At 37.4% G+C, this 17,526-nt stretch overlaps 1 protein-coding gene across 8 annotated transcripts in view; it reads right to left on the reverse strand.

Annotated features, from left to right (window-relative positions):
* The window catches only part of PCTP (phosphatidylcholine transfer protein), a 111,770-nt gene that overhangs the window by 64,465 nt on the left and 29,779 nt on the right, over positions 1-17,526 (reverse strand). For 3 of the 8 annotated variants that reach the window (XR_013406484.1, XR_013406483.1, XM_077971020.1), the window contains exon 6: positions 9,181-9,263. The exons of 4 other annotated variants lie outside the window; for them this stretch is intronic. Coding sequence is in view for 2 of the 4 variants with exons in the window: in XM_077971020.1 (XP_077827146.1) it covers positions 9,216-9,263 (48 nt within the window). In the remaining 2 variants the exon portion in view is untranslated. Of the gene's footprint in view, positions 1-219; positions 1,431-9,180; positions 9,264-17,526 lie in introns of those variants that run through there. One more of the 8 variants, XM_077971019.1, reaches the window with a different exon arrangement.

Here is a 17,526-nt window from a genome sequence, read left to right on the forward strand (position 1 = left end):
AGTTTCAGAAGAAATGGTACCAGCTCCTCTTCGTACCTCTGGTAGGATTTGGCTGTGAATCCATCTGGTCCTGAGCTTTTTTTTGGTTGGTAGGCTATTAATTACTGCCTCAATTTCAGAACTTGTTATTGGTCTACTCATGGATTTGACATCTTCCTGGTTTAGCCTTGGGAGGGTGTACATATCCAGGAATTTATCCATTTCTTCTATATTTTCTAGTTTATTTGTGTAGAGGTTTTTATAGTATTCTCTGATGGTAGTTTGTATTTCTGTGGGATCAGTGGTGATATCCCCTTTATCATTTTTTATTGTGTCTGTTTGATTCTTCTCTCTTTTCTTCTTATTAGTCTGGTTAGCCATCTATCTATTTTGTTAATCTTTTCAAAAAACCAGTTCCTGGATTCATTCATTTTTTTTTTTTTTGAAGGGTTTTTCATGTCTCTATCTCCCTTAGTTCTGCTCTGATCTTAGTTATTTCTTGTCTTCTGCTAGCTTTTGAATTTGTTTGCTCTTGCTTCTCTAGTTCTTTCAATTGTGATGTCAGGGTGTTGATTTTAAATCTTTCCCACTTTCTCCTGTGGGCATTCATTGGTATACATTTCCCTCTAAACATTGCTTTAGCTGTGTCCCAGAGATTCTGATACATTGTGTCTTTGTTCTCATTGGTTTCAAATAACTTATTTATTTCTGTCTTAATATTGTTTTTTACCCAGTAGTCATCCAGGGGCAGGTTGTTCAGTTTCCATGTAGTTCTGTGGTTTTGAGTGAGTTTCTTAATCCTGAGTTCTAATTTGATTGCACTGTGGTCTGAGAGACTGTCATGATTTCCGTTCTTTTACATTTGCTGAGGAGTGTTTTACTTCCAATTATGTGGTCAGTTTTGGAATAGGTGCAATGTGACACTGAGACGAATGTATATTCTGTTGATTTGGGGTGGAGAGTTTTGCAGATGTCTATTAGGTCCACTTGGTCCAGAGCTGAGTTCAAGTCCTGGATATCCTTATTAATTTTCTGTCTCCTTGATATGTCTAATATTGACAGTGGGGTGTTATAGTCTCCCACTATCATTGTGTGGGAGTCTAAGTCTCTTTGTAGTTCTCTGAGAATTTGCTTTATGAATCTGGGTGCTCCTGTATTGGGTGCATATATATTTAGGATAGTTAGCTCTTCTTGTTGCCTTGATCCTTTTACCATTATGTAATGCATCAAGTGGGTCCCTGACCCCTGTGCCTCTGGACTGGAAGACACCTCCCAGCAGAGGTCAACAGATACTTCATACAGGAGAGCTCCAGCTGGCATCTGGTGGGTGCTCCTCTGGGCAAAGCTTCCAGAGGAAGGAACAGGCAGCAATCTTTGCTATTATGCAGCCTCCACTGGCGATACCCAGGCAAACAGGGTCTGGAGTGGACCTCCAGCAAACTCCAGCAGACCTGCAGCAGAGGGGCCAGACTATTAGAAGGAAAACTAACAAACAGAAAGAAATAGCATCAACATCAACAAAAAAGACGTCCACACAGAAACCCCATCGAAGGTCACCAACATCAAAGACCAAAGGTAGATAAATTCACAAAGATGAGGAAAAAACTGCACAAAAAGGCTGAACATTCCAAAACCCAGAATGCCTCTTCTCCTCCAAAGGATTACAACTCCTCACCAGCAAGGGAACAAAACTGGATGGAGAATGAGTTTGATGAATTTACAAAAGTAGGCTTCAGAAGGTGGGTAATAACAAACTCCTCAGAGCTAAAGAAGCATGTTCTAACCCAACGCAAGCAAGGTAAGAACCTTGAAAATGATTAGAGGAATTGCTAACTAGAATAACCAGTTTAGAAAAGAACTTAAATGACCTGATGGAGCTGAAAAACACAGCACAAGAACTTCATGAAGCATACACAAGTATCAATAGCTGAATCAATCAAGTGGAAGAAAGGAGATCAGAGATTGAAGATCAACTTAATGAAATAAAGTGTGAAGACCAGATTAGAGAAAAAAGAATGAAAAGGAACAAACAAAACCTCCAAGAAATATGGGACTATGTGAAAAGACCAAACCCACATTTGATTGGTGTACCTGAAAGTGAGGGGGAGAATGAAACCAAGTTGGAAAACACTCTTCAGGATATTATCCAGGAGAACTTCCCCAGCCTAGCAAGACAGGCCAACATTCAATTTCAGGAAATACAGAGAACACCACAAAGATACTCCTCAAGAAGAGCAACCCCAAGATACATAATCATCAGATTCACCAAGGTTGAAAGGAAGGAAAAAATGTTAAGGGCAGCCAGAGAGAAAGATTGGGTTACCCACAAAGGGAAGCCCATCAGACTAACAGCAAATCTCTCTGCAGAAACCCTACAAGCCAGAAGACAGGGGGAGCCAGTATTCAAGATTCTTAAAGAAATGAATTTTCAAACCAGAATTTCATATCCAGCCAAACTAAGCTTCATAAGTGAAGGGGAAATAAAATCCTTTACAGACAAGCAAATGCTGAGAGATTTTGTCACCACCAGGCCTGCTTTACAAGAGCTCCTGAAGGAAGCATTAAATGTGGAAAGGAAAAACTGGTACCAGCCACTGCAAAACAACCAAATTGTAAAGACCATCAACACTATGAAGAAACTGCATCAACTAATGTGCAAAATAACCAGCTAGCATCATAATGACAGGATCAAATTCACACATAACAATTTTAACCTTAAATGTAAATAGGCTAAAGTCCCCAATTAAAAGACACAGACTGGCAAATTGGATAGAGTCAAGACCCATCGGTGTGCTGTATTCAGGAGCCCCATCTCATGTGCAAACACACACATAGGCTCAAAATAAAGGGATGGAGGAATATTTACCAAGAAAAAAAAATCAGAGGTTGCAATTGTAACCTCTGATAAAACAAACTTTAAACCAATAAGGATGAAAAAGTTATGCTATCTTTATGTACATTTTTACTTTCAACCTTTTTGCATTTAAATTATGTCTCTTTTAAGCAACATATAGTTGCGCTGCTCTTTTCATCTAAAAATCTTTGTTTGAATAGCTAACCCACTTACATTTCAAGACATATTGATATACTTAGCATTAAATCAATTTCTATGTTCTTTTTCTCTCCTCTCTAGCTGCCATTGCATTAATCCAGTATTCTTTATTGTTGCATTTCCCCACAATTAGCTTACTAATACTTTTACAAATTCTTTAATATATATCCTTGAGACTCAAACATATATTATTTATTAATATTTAACATAAATATAAATTTTTATTAATTGCAAGACAATGCAAAACATTAAAAAATTTACCCTTGCTGTCTTTTGTGCTATGATTTCCACTTTTTTAAATGACACATATATTGTAAACCTTATATAACATTACTATTGTTGTTTTATACAGTCAATACGTATTTACATTTAAGCACAAATGTAATCTTTATGTTGTTCTTCATTATTTTCTGCATTTTTCTTTTTTCATCTGAAATCATTGTTCTTCTATGCAAAGATCTTCTTTTAGTATTTTACGTACTATAACTCTGTTGCTAATAAATTCCCTCAGTTTGCATTTTCTAAATATGTCTTCATTATGCCAATATTTTTGAGGAATATTTTTCTGAGTATAGAAGTCTAGGCTGCTAGGATTTTATTCTTTCAGTATTTTGAAAATGTCATTCAATTGTCTCCTGGTTTTTATAATTTCTTATAAGTTAGCAGTAAGTTTTAGGATTCTTTCTTTATGCTAATGTATCTTTTTTCCTTTGGTTGCCCTTAATATTTTCTTTCATTTCATCAGTAATTACTGTGATGAATTTAATGTGAGTTTCTTTGTGGTTTTTTGGAAGGATTTTTGTTTGTTTGTTTTGCTTGGTGTTTGTTACACTTTTTGAATCTGTAGCTAATGTCCTTCAGCAATTGTATAAGCTTTTCAGCCACTATCTTTTTAAATATTGCTCCTGCTATATTATCCCTCTTCATTCCTATGGGATTGCAGTTACACATAGTTTAGACATTTTTATGTTGTCCCATATATCTTAGACCCTTTTCTTTATTTTCTATTCTTCTTTTTATTATTCTATCTGTATATTTCCAACTGACATTTTTACATTCATTAAGTCTCACTTCACTTGTGTTTAATCTGTTAGGCTCATATAGTGAGTTCTTAACTTCAGTTTTATTTTTCAGGTCTATGATTTCATTTGATTTTTTAATAGAGTCTGATTCCCAGCTAAAGTTTTCCATCTTTTTATTTAATATTTTGGACATACGAATCCCAGTTTTTTAAAAGTTTATGTTTTATAAATTTAATATCTGGATCTCCTACCAGTCTGGCACTCTTGTCTGCTTTTATTCTTGTTTTATTTTTGCTTTTTAATAACTAGACCTCATATCCTTGCATGCCTGGTAATTTTTTATTGAAGGCATTGTGTCAAAAAAAGTGTAGCAAAAATTTGAGTTTCTGGATAACATTTTCTTCCTCCAGAGAGGACTCAGTTTTGTTTCTCTCAGGCAGTTATACTAGAGGCAATTCTCAACACAATTCTGACTCCATCTCTTTTAGAGCTGGTCTTTATAAAGGGTGATCTATTTCCAGTTTTTCTGTAGTTATAGACAACCTTCCAAGTATCCCAGTGTGAGTCAGGACTAACATGAGGCAAGTGAGCCACCTAGGGCACATGATTTAATGAGTGAGTACCTCCTAAAATTTTGTGCCATACATGCCTCATTTGCCTCTTACCAGTATTAACCCTGGTACCAACTGAAATCCTGTGGTATTTACCAGGCATTTATCCTTGGCAGGTTCTAAATTCCACATTTTGCTTCACAGCCCCATGAAAATGTACAAGCTCTGCTTTCTCTTGGATCCTTTGCCTTCACTTATAAATTCACAAAAATCTCAAGAGGTAATACAAAGCCTTAACATTAGGTTCATATCTCTGCACCTCTCCTTTTAGCCCCTTAAGTTATCGCTTTCTTTGTAAATTCCCCATACTTTAAAGCACATTTTAAAAAATTGAATCTAGCTTTTCCAGTTTTTCTCTGCAGGATAGCTGATCAGATGCTAGCTAGTTATCATAGTCAGGAGTGGAAATCCCTTTTGTTTTTCTGTGTGTGATAATGAAAGGTAGAGGGTCAAATTTTATGTTTTTCTCAAATTGGAAATATTCTTTCTGGAAATGTGAAGTCATCTGCATGGATCTTCCTTTTCTACTATCCATTATTTGAATGCTGGTGTTCCAGTGGACTTCTCCTTTAGTATTATTATCCCTGAACTATGAGACATGTTGCCTATATTCAGATAAATTCCAGGTTTAAATATTCATTTCAGAGCATTCTCTGGGATTCAAACTCATGCTACAAACACTATGTGGCATTTTTACACTCATTATGTGTAAAAATCATACAGAAATCATCTTTTTTATCCTCTTTACCACTATCAATTTACTTTTCCCTATCTTAATTAATTATGGTTGCTTTTCTCAAGATCTATCTTAAACTGCAAGCTTCAGAAAGTCATCCTCTATTCCATTTTAAACTACACATAATTCCTCAAGTCATATGTGCACAGGAGATCATAATCATATATAAACCTACCCCTATCATCTCTCATACATTGAGGTTGTCCTAATTAAAGACTAATGATGTCTCATCTAGACCTTCCAAATGTCCTGCTAATCCAGGGATGGCAAATGTTTAGCTATGTCTGCTGACACTTTCCCTGCTTTCCTTCTTACACTCACGGTAGGCATCATTTCTTTGCATTGAAGCCTTTCCCGATGAGTCCAGATGCGGTTTTAAAATCCTTCTCAAAACAGTACTCCAAAGAGACACTACCAGAGATAAACAAATTTACACCAACTTGTCATCTCCTCTCTTTCATCTCCACCAGATGGTAAATAGTACAGACTGCTACCAGAGACATATCCCTATGAGAAATCCAACCATGTAATGTCCATGTTTAAAAATTTATGAGAGTCTCTTCTTGCTTACAAAATAAAGTAATAGCTCACTAGTTGAGTGTATTATGCCTTTCACAATCCAGTTCTAATAGAAACTTTCAGATTTATTTATTTTTACTGACACAAATACTCCAATCTCTGATGGCAACACATCTATCCCATTCCTGCAATTCAAAGGTCTTTCATGCTTCCTTAATTCATACTATTACTTCTCCCAAAAATCCCCCTCCTCATTCACTTTTTGTTTAACTCCTACTTACACTTATCCTTTCCTAGATGCCTCTATGCAGAATTAGTTGATCCTTTATCTCTATTACTAGAACACTTATCCTTTCCTAGACGCCTCCATGCAGAATTAGTTGATCCTTTATCTCTATTACTAGAACACTTTTTTGAACCTTTAATAGAGCATATATTTCATTAACATGTTTTAAAGTGTTCACACATATGTATAGGGATCATTCCAGGTAATAATTGTGACTTTATTCAATGCAAAATGCCTAATGGATGCTAAATTAATATTTACTAACAGAATAAACAAAGTGGGCAATCATTCTTTCTCTTTGGGAATAGTAATATTTCTATTATGATTGTTTATTTCCCTTTAGTCATTAATTCAACAAATACATTTTTAAATATCTACTATGTGTTAGTCAATGAACAACATCTATGAGAGAAATCTGCAATTTCTTGCAAGGCATCACCCCGCATTTAAAGTAACAGGAACCAAGTGAGAACCTCTTTAAGTAGCTTTTATGCAAACATTTCAATCTGTCACGCTCCCTTCCATGGGTGAAGGAACTGTAAATGAAGTATTTGGCTCTCGGAGAGTTACGGCACAATTCTTGGCTCACCTTGATAAATATTGATCTTGTATAAATTACCCAGGAAAGGCAGACGATGGTTCTCTGGGCAACACACACAACCCCCACTCCCCTTTATGCAAAGACATAAATCATTTATGAATAGAGCCCCACATGCTCTATGAATAAGTCCCTTGGATTCCAAGATGACTGATACTCAAGTATTTTTCTCATTTGAGTGCAGACCTAAATTTAAGCAAGCAGTCAGACTACATGAAGTTACAATGCCCTTTTGTTCACTGTAAGGTGAGAGATGCATAATAGGCTTTCAAGGGTAAACATCACATGTTTCAAAATAAACACCATTAAATGCGACTGCACATTTATGCCTTTAATAAAACTGATGGCAGGGGGATAGCTCTTTGGAAACATCTCATGTCATGTTCATTCAATTTTAAGTTTTGGGCACTGGTGAAAAGAGGAGGGTTAGTGTGTGTATGTGTGTGGAATTGGGGAGAATTCATTTTCTTTGACTACAGTTGAATCAAGCCTTTGGTTTCATCTGGAAAGTTGTGAATAGCACAATAAGGGGTCTGTGTGTGGTGAGGAGTCATTAAAATAAAGAACCAAAGGGCAGCAAACATTGGTTTTCTGGGATTCTTGTGGTAAGATTAATAATGAGAGTGTTTAACCTCTGGGGACTTCATCACTGAAGGGACAAGAAGGAGAATAAAAAGACAAACTGACAAATAGCTTGTGGTCTCTTGGCAGGAGCTGGAATTTGTCATTAGAGCTCACACAAAGGGTCAAAATGCGGAAACTTCTTGGGAAAAATAAAAGAATGTGACTTATGCTTTTAGGTGCCTTTATTTATGTGACTTGTTCCACCTTGAATGTTTTTGCCCTCTAATTTCAACTTTTTCACATTCTGTGCAATTCTCTGTTTCTTTTATAATTTAAATTGCATATAACCCATAATTTAAGAAATCCTATTTTAGGAATTGATGGACAGAAAATCTTTAATGAGGACTCAGAGACATATATACAAGGAGAATTCTTACAGAATTATTTACAAGGGATAAAAAACAAAAAACAAACAAACAAACAAAAAAAACCACCGAAAGGCCCATAATAAGAGACTGGTTAAACAAATTATACAGCATTCCTACAAAGGAATGAAATGTAGCAGCTAAAAATCAGGAGGTAGATATAAATATACTCCATAGAAGGTTGTCCAAGTTGTACTGACTTAAAAAAAGAAGAAGAAGAAGAGGACTGTTGGACATTTATAGTATGATTTCATTTAAATAACATAAAACTGTCATATCACGTATATAGATAGGCTTTATGATGGTTATGTCTTGGGAATGTAATTAGAGCAAGAGGAGAATAAGCTTTCACTTCTTACATTAAATATGGTTGTATTGGTTTAGTTTATTATAATGCAAAAAAGGAGGTTGGTTTTGCTCTGGCAATTGAAAATATTTTTTAAAACAAGTCATTGTCTTTCAGATCTAAGCTTAAACGTCATCTAGGAGTGAACTCTCTCATTTCTGCAATGCAGCCAACTTTTGTACCAATTTTGCAACAGTTGTTACATATTGTTGCAGTATTATGGAGAGAACACTTAACTTCCACTGTGACGGCTGGCATTCAAATTCAATTCTGCCACTTTCTGGCTGTAGAATAACTTGATAATTGATATAACTTCTAAGGCTACATTTTCCTTTCTGCAAAATGGTAGAAACAATGCTATCTCCACAGGATCCTTGGGAGTTGTAAAATGAGAGGCATCAATATACTGGTTATTTGTGTGCTTATCTTGTGCATTCTATGGTATTTTAATTTTTTTAATGGCAGCAGGGACTACCACCTTCATTAATTTATTCAATAGAGACAAGTTAAGCAACTCTCGTGTTTCAGGTACTGTGTCAAGCTTTAGGACTACAATAATGAACAAGAACGATGGCATCCATTAAGTGAAGAAATCATGTAAATAATTAGATAATCACCAAACAGTTTAGTAAGAGTTATAGTAGGAGAATCAGAAAATTCTCTCTGTAGGAAGCAGTTTTCAGTTGAGCCTCAGATGAAGAATAACCTTTATCAGGCAAAAAAGGTAGAGAAGATTTGAAGAGTGTGTTAAGTGGAGGGAAATGGGGTGAGTGAGAGTGTAGAGAATTCGGAACATTAAGTATGTTCAGCATTGTTGGAATTTAAAGTGTTAGGAAACAGGGGTGAAAATGTGAGGTCCTGCACCTCCCTAACAAGCCCCCTCATCCTCCCCAAGTGTTTCTGACTGTCCAGAATAATCAGATGAGCTCACAAATATCATAGAAGGTTAGAATTAAATATCTTCCAGCAACTCAAACTCAGCAGACGATGAAGGATAAAACGGTCTAAGACTCATCATCTTAATATTAATCTAGACACCCACCAGACTCCAGGATATGTGAATCCACTCGGCCTTCTTCAGAGAGTCAGGACACAGGACAGAAGAGATATTCTAAAACAGGTGATCTGCAAAATGGAGGGGATGGCAGGGTGAGGTTGAAGGGCATGGCGAGATACATTTTTGTTTGTTTGGACTGGAGTATATGTTGGGGAACTAGGACATGTTGGGAACTCATCCATACCCTTGGTGCAAAGCCACTGAGCAAATCACAGCAAAGAGTCAGAGAGGGAATGTATGAGCATCCATCCCTATTGCTTAAAAATTAAGAACCTCCAGATCTATACATAAAGCTCTGACATTAAGACAAATACTTGAAATGAAAACGGGATGCTGCATTTGAGTGAGTCACATAATAGAAAGGCTAAGAATCATAAAATTTCACTGCTTACTTACGTAGGCTTTTGAAGTCAGGTGACCTATCTTATTTCCTGGAGGAAGAAACTGAGGCCTAGGGATAATGAACTCTAATCACTCACCTCCCCAGGCATCCACGAATTATGTCTAAGAAGTACGTACTGGTTCCTTCTAGTCCCATACACTAGGGATAGAAAGCGGAAAAAGTTCTTTTTTCTGGCCACACAGTTCTTACCATCTAGTGGTAAGTTGTGTGAGATATTTTAAGACATAACACGGTGCAGTGAGAATATTTTGAGTAAGACCTGAAGGAAGGGATTTAGGAAGCCTTCACAGGAGGACAGAGCATTGAACTTATTCTCAAAGGAGGCACAGGGTTTGTTGCAAAAATAGAAGGAAGGAGATAACATGTCGCAGACACAGCAATTAGGACACAGACAACATAAACCTACTAAATCATGACAGGAATTGGCAATAAAGCATTTACAACTTAACAGCAATTACAGATCACTTAGGATATTAATGGTACTTTCCTAACATTAATCCCATATCTGAACAAAAAGGAAACTTGAAGGTTATAGATGAAGTCATATTTTCTGACACCATATTTGCTAAACAAAAGCATCCAATAACGCATTAAGGATCTGAGTTTCTGAGAATTTTAGTTTTCAAAGAGGAAAGAAAAGAGCATAAATGGGTACTAACCACTTAATTCTGATTTCTAAGAAAGGAAATAATGGTTATGTGTGAGGTAGATAGATGGATAAAGTCATGGAAGTGGGGAAGGGTGCATTTTAAATACGCTAAGTGATTACATACATAATTTTACTTAATTTTCACAACAAAGTGTGAATATAATTACTCCATTTTAGGAATAGGAAAAATTGAGGCTCAAAGACATTAAATGACTTATCCAGAGGGAGAAAGCCAGTAGGTGCCAGATTCAAAATAAGAGTCCTAGCTCATCTCCAATGTCAGTATTCTTTTTATTATGTCACAGTTTCTTCCAGGAATCCTGGGAGAAAAAGGTGAGGGTATCCTGAAGTTCATAAAAAGCAAGTAAAACAATCCAAAGAGTTTAAAAGAAAGACATGTACCATTCCATAGCTGAGGACTATAAAAGAAATATAGCTTATGAGGGACAGGCAAATTTCCCCCCAACATTTTAGCATGAACATTTTGAAATATACAGAAAAGTTGACAGAATCATACAGTGAACACCTGGATACCCCATCACCTTAATTCAATAATGAACATTGTGCTATATTTGCTTTATCCAGATTGGTAATTTTTTCAGCAAAATTTTGACTAGCAATCATAAGCATAATAAGTCTATACATAATTATAAATATGTAAATACTGGATCATAAGTTACATGAGGTCAAAGATGATGTTTATTTATCTCTGTATAGCCAATGCTCAACTTGGTTCCTGGCACAGAATTAGCCCTTGATAAATCTTCGTTGAGTAAATAAATAACATAATCCCCACAAGTAGAAATGGGGTTTGGCTAAAGAAGCTAATAATATGCTCTCTAATCAGTTAGTAACATAGCAGAAGGTGTACCATAGATGGAAGGAACCACAATTCACCAGAGATCAATATATCAGAGGGTTGTCAGTTTGTTAAAGACAAGAATAAACTGAAGCTTGTCTTGCTGCATATTCTGATACGCATTACAAAAAGATGTAGAGAGGTTAAAGCTGGCATGGTAAAAGTCACTAAGAACTAGTGTGAAGTCCTTCATTTTGGTAGATAAGCAATTTCACAAGTACAGAATAAGGAACCTGTTGATTGGCAGACTTTACATATATAAAATTCGGAAGAGAGGTAGAAAGGAAATTGGTTATTACAAGTCAGTAGTAAAAATATGTGGTTTTAAAAAGATAAACCAGACTTAGACAGCATTGATAGAAAAATAGAGAGAGAGTACAAGCAGTAACAGTCCCACTGTGCTCTGAGTGTCCCTCTCAACTCTGAGGGCCATATTATATGACAGTGCTGTTGAATAAATGCTACGTGTCAAGAGGAATAGAGAAAGGAATTTTAGGGGATAAAGGGTCAGAAAATTATTGCAGATTATGATCATTAAAGGAACTGGGGATGTTTAGACTGAGGAGGAAACAACAATAGAGAAAGTGATAATTAACTTTAAATATTTGAAGTGCTAACCGATTGAAAAGGCAGTGGAGATAATGGCTTCAAGATGGTAGACATACCATCTTCAAGATGACCTATATACACATATACATATGGATATAAAATAGAAATATATTCACGGCCGGGCATGGTGGCTCATGCCTGTAATCCCAGCACTTTGGGAAGCTGAGGCCAGTGGATCGCTTGAGGTCAGGAGCTCAAGGCCAGCCTGGAAAACACGGTGAAACCCAGTATCTACTAAAAATACAAAAATTAGCTGGGTGTGGTGGCGTGCACCTGTAATCCCAGCTACTCAGGAGGCTAAGGCAGGGAGAATTGCTTGAACCCAGGAGGCAAAGGTTGCAATGAGATGATTTCATGCCACCACACTCCAGCTTGGGTGGCAGAGCAAGGTTCCATCTCAAAAATACATATATATATATAAAAAAAAAATACATGCATACATATATATTCATATTTTATATACTTAAAAATATAAAATATGACTTAATATATATTTTTAGTATATTAAATTATATAGTAAATTAAAGTATATATTAAAATATATACTTAAAATATAAAATATTTTATAAATATAATTATATAAAATATAAATATTTTATAAATATAATTATATAAAATATGTTTAAAAATATAAAATATGACTATACACACACAAATGCATGTATAAATACATTCATAAGAATTAAAACACAAGGATTGGAACCTAAGAGTTGTTAACATTTTGTGGTCCAGAAACAAGCAGAAAACGCATGAGATAAAATTGCAGAAAAAGCTATAGCTTAGGACATTGGTGGAAAGTGCAGCTGTTAAAGATGAGAAAAACAAAGAAGATGATCCATGTTCAGAGGTAGTCTAGCTCTGGGGTCTCTGATGAGAGCAGTAAGGTAGCCAGGTTAACTAACCAGTCTACCACACACACACACACACACACACACACACACATGCTCACACATGCAGATGCACAAGCACACACAGAATCTGCCTTGAGAGGTATTCTCTCATGAATGTGGGAGCTTGAGACAGAAAGATGGGGTAATTCCTAGGTGCGAGTGATGCAGGATCCTATCCCTGGAAGCATGGCTGATGGTGCGAGGAGCCCCACTGCTCCCACTGGAAACAGTGGAGAGGGAGCCACAGTGATAGCTCTCAGATCTGCTCTCAAATAAACAGAAAGTTAAACTTGCAATCTTAACTGCACAAAATGACCACAAAATGAAGAAACACTAAACATCCAAGAAAAACCTATTGCACAAAAGAGGCAATAAACTTGATAAACAGAACTTATACCCAAAGAGATAGAGTTAACAGAGCAATTTTAACTGGATTTGAGAAAAAGAATACACACTTTCTATATTATTTCTGAGAGTAAATCTCAGGCCAATAGATGAAAGTAACAGGCAGATGTCAGCATAGCATAAAGTGAGAACTTTTCAAATAATTATGTTCCTCCAACGATGGACTTCAACAGAGTATACACAAGCTCTACTCTTGACTCTATCACACATGGCGATTTTATTTTATTTTATTTTATTTTATTTTATTTTATTTTATTTTATTTTATTTTTGAGACAGAGTCTCGCTCTGTAGCTTAGGCTGGAGTCCAGTGGCGATCTTGGCTCACTGCAACCTCCACTACCTCCCAGGTTCAAGTTACTCTCATGCCTCGGCCTCCCAAGTAGCTGGGACTACAGGCCTGTGCCACCATGCCTGGCTAATTTTTGTATTTTTTGGTAGAGAAGGGGTTTTGCCATGTTGGCCAGTCTGGTCTTGAACTCTTGGCCTCAAGTGATCTGCCTGCCTGGGCCCCCAAAGTGCTGGGATTACAGGCATGAGCCACCGTGCCCAGCCCACATATGGCATATTAATCAAACACTCAGTGAAAGATACAGAAAGGTGCATTATCAAAGAGCAGCTTAGCTAAATTTAAAACAAAACAGCTGAGCCAATATACTAAAATTAATTAGCCTGGATACCACAGAACCAGGAAGAAATAACCTATAATTACAGAGCCTGGCACAAAGTAGCCCTATAATCAATATTTGTCAAATAAACTTAAGCATCATCAGGGCAAATGCATGTCCATCTTGTTCACCAGCAAAAGGACAGATATTTTGTTCACTGAATTTTCATTCTAATAGGGGAGATAGCTAACAAATAAATCTATGATATAAATGTAGATAGTGGACAATTGCCATGAAGAAAAACAAGATGGGTAAGGTGTGAGAGAATAACGTGTGATCATTTTGTTTGGTTTGCTTTGTGTTAGAGACTACTTTAGAGAGGAAAACATTTGAGCAAAGATCTAAATAAATGAGGCATTGCTTCAGTTATCTATCACTACATAGATCTCACTGGCTTAAAACAATATCTATTATCTTGCAGTTTCAGTGTGTCTAGAGCCTGTACTTGGCTTAGCTAAGTCCTCTGGCTCAGCCTGTCTCACAAGGCAGCAGTCAAGATGTCTTCTGAAGCTGCAGTCATTGCCAAGCTCTATTGAGAAGGATCTTCTTCTAATCTCAATCAGGAGGTTGTTGGCAGGATTTAGTTCCTCCCAAACTGCTGAACTGAGCCTCTCAGCTCCTGGTTGGCTCTTGGCCAGCGGCCTTGTCACATTGACCTTCCATAGGGCACTCATAATTAGCAACTTGCTTCATGAGAGAAAACGAGTGAGACAATGCAGAGAGAGAAAGTGAGCAAGAATGGACGAAGGCACAGTCTTTTACAATTTAATCTTGGATGTGACATCCCATCACTCTTGCTCTACTCTATTCTTTAGAGGCAAGTCACCAGGTCCACCCCACATACAGAGGAGGGCATTACACAAAGAAGTGAATATGGAGACATGGGGATCATTGGGTGCTGTGACAGAAAACTGCCTACCATAGGCAGTGTGCTATATACAGATGTGGGGAAGAGCACTCCAGATGTTGGGGACAGTAAATGCAAAGACCACGGTATGTTTGAGGAACAGAGAAAAGGCTAGAGAGGAATAAGTCAAGGAGGAAGTGGAGCTTGAAGAGCAGGCATGGGCCCGATCCTAGGTCATATGGAAATTTTTAGGTCTCAGTAGTTTGAATTTGATTATAGGTATAAAGAAAAGACTTTGGATGCATTAGAGCAGAAGAAGTTAAACCTTTCTTTTATGAAATCATAGTGATGGTAAACAGTATATTGTATTTACTTTTTGTCTTATTTTTAATGACCTTTCCATGGGGAAGATGACAATTACATGTCAGCTGTTCCCTGTATTATGAAAAATATTTTATTTTACTGGCTCTTAATACCCCAACTCTGACAAGCTAGTGATCTCTAAGGAGATTATTTGAAATCAGATTGTTTAGAGTTTGAGCTCCTCTATGTTGTTTGGGGGAAGAATAATTCATTGATATTATTATTATAGTTGTTATTATTATTATACTGCAATCTGTTGAGCTTGTGTCACGTCAACCCTACGCAAAAGCCAGAGAAAATAAAAAGTTGGGATAGGAAGAAATATGGTGGACGCAATCCCAACTGTGTATGTGGAGCCATCGGGGGAAGGTCTCCTACAGCCATAGATATTTAGGGAGTGGAAAGGAGGCCGTCTACTTCCTGCTGGAGAACAAACACTTAGATTGCCAATTCCTTCTCCCTAGTTATCTGGGTCAGTTAATCCCAGCACACAGCTGCCAGCTGAGCTCTTCCCTGGCCAAGCTGCTCTGCTTTGAAATTCTCCCCCAGGCCACCTCGCCCAGTGATGTCAGATGGGGTGAGTGCACCGCCAGCCCTCCCCTCTCACAAGATGATGTGCAAGGGGAAACGCATGCTGTCTTTGCTCAGGAAACATCTGGTTGATCCGCTAGTCCTCAAGCGGGTCACTGGCTGTTTTATAAGTTAGTGGAACAGAATAGGATGGGAAGACATGGAGCTTCAGCGATTACTCAACCTCGCCATCAAGTTACAAACTAAAATGAGAGGTGAGGAAACGGCCTCCCTGGCAGGCGCTCTCCAGGGACTCGGCACCGTCGCTGAAGTCACATTTCCTAGCTTGTAATGGAAAACGAATGCTGTTTACAACAGCTTAAAGTAGCCGAAATGGGAACATGAGCCAAACTGTGTAGTGAAGGGCAAACTCCTACTTGGAAGCTTTCAGCAGTCCAGTAAGTATTCAACACCAGGCCTAAAATATAGGCTTCTCATGAAGAATATCATTCACTCTCGCTTGGAAAAATGAAACACCACATTTGCTGGTAAACAGAATCCATGACCACTTAAAAGCAGATCCAGCCCCTCATAAGCTGTTTGACATATAACAAAAGTTGCTGTATGCCGTGCATGGAGTTCTAAGTGCTGTTTTTGTCCTGATTGGTTTCTATTGACTTTTTCTCAGTTTATGAACCACTAGAGAGGAATTGGATAAAATAGATAAGAGAAAATGAATTCCGCCTACTGTCCCTCCACCCACAGCCCCCTTCCCATAGCTGTCCCTGGGGGATACAGGTTTTCTTCTTTCAGGATTCTGGCCTGCAAATGAAAAGATCTCTTCTAGCCCTGTTTTGCCGCCAGCCTCTCTCCCTTCCCCCAGTTACATCAGTAATATCATTCTGATGAGTAGACTTTTAGGGAGCTAGTATGAGCTCTCCAAAGGTGTTAGATCAGAATGAAAAAATCAAAAAAAGTTAATAAAGAACAAAACCCTGGAAAACAAAGCAATTCTAGCTTAAAAAAAAAAAAAAGTAAAAACTGATTTGTCCTCAATGTTCCCTCTTTGGTAAAAATTAGGTGGAACACAAGATTAAGAATACATGTTTTTGGACCTATCTTTCAGGCATTATTGGTCAAATTGAGATCCTGGAGCTTTGAGGTTGTTGCCCCACCATTGATTCATTTATTCCTTCAGCAGATAATTTAGAATATATTTGTGCCCTATGTATTGAGTATATAATTTGGAATAAGACAAAGTTCTATACCCTTTTGGAGCTGAAATAAATGAACAGAAAATAAATACATTTAATAGAAAGTATTACATATTATGCAGATAAGGTAATGAAATACGGAATGACTTCTGCAAAACCTCTCAGAGGAGGTGACATTTAAACAATGACTTGCATGATTTAAAGATTTCAGGCTTCTGTGGATCAGGGAGCAGGGCACTCTGGGCAGAGAGCACAACTGGTACAATGACTGATGCAAAAACAAGCTTGGCATCAGTCATTGTACCCAGAAGGAAAATTAAAAGGGTTGGAATGTGAAGGGGAATGTGGAAGCACAGGATCTAGGATCAAAGAAGCCTAGCTTTGAGTTCCCAGTCTCTCACCTAACTAGCTGAGTTACCTTAGGCACGTTATCTAGCCTCTCTGAGCCTATATTCATGATCAGTAAGTTGGAAATAGTATTTCCTATCTCACCAAAGACTAAGCTGTAAGTAAAGCATCCAAACTAGTGCCCAGCACACAATAAGAGCTTCATAATGTGAAATCTTTTTCCTTATCTGAGAACACTGGGCTCTCACCAAATATAATGTTTAATTTTATATGTCAACTTGACTAGGCTATGGGCTGTGGTAAAACATTATTCTGAGTGTGACTGTAGGGGTGTTTAAGATTAATATTTGAATTAAGTAGCCGATGGCTCTCCCTAACATAGGAGGTTCTCATCCAATCAGTTGAAAGCCTGAATCGAACAAAAAGGCTGACCCTCTTCTGAGGAAGGGGGAATGCCTCCTGCCTGACTGCTTTGAGCTGAGATACTGGTGTTTCTGGTCTTCAGACTTGAACTGAAACATCATTTATTTGAGCTTCTAGCTTGCCAGCTTTTGGACTGGAACTAAAT

Source organism: Macaca mulatta, chromosome 16 (genome assembly GCF_049350105.2).
Source record: "Macaca mulatta isolate MMU2019108-1 chromosome 16, T2T-MMU8v2.0, whole genome shotgun sequence".
NCBI classification, from domain to species: Eukaryota; Metazoa; Chordata; class Mammalia; order Primates; family Cercopithecidae; genus Macaca; species Macaca mulatta.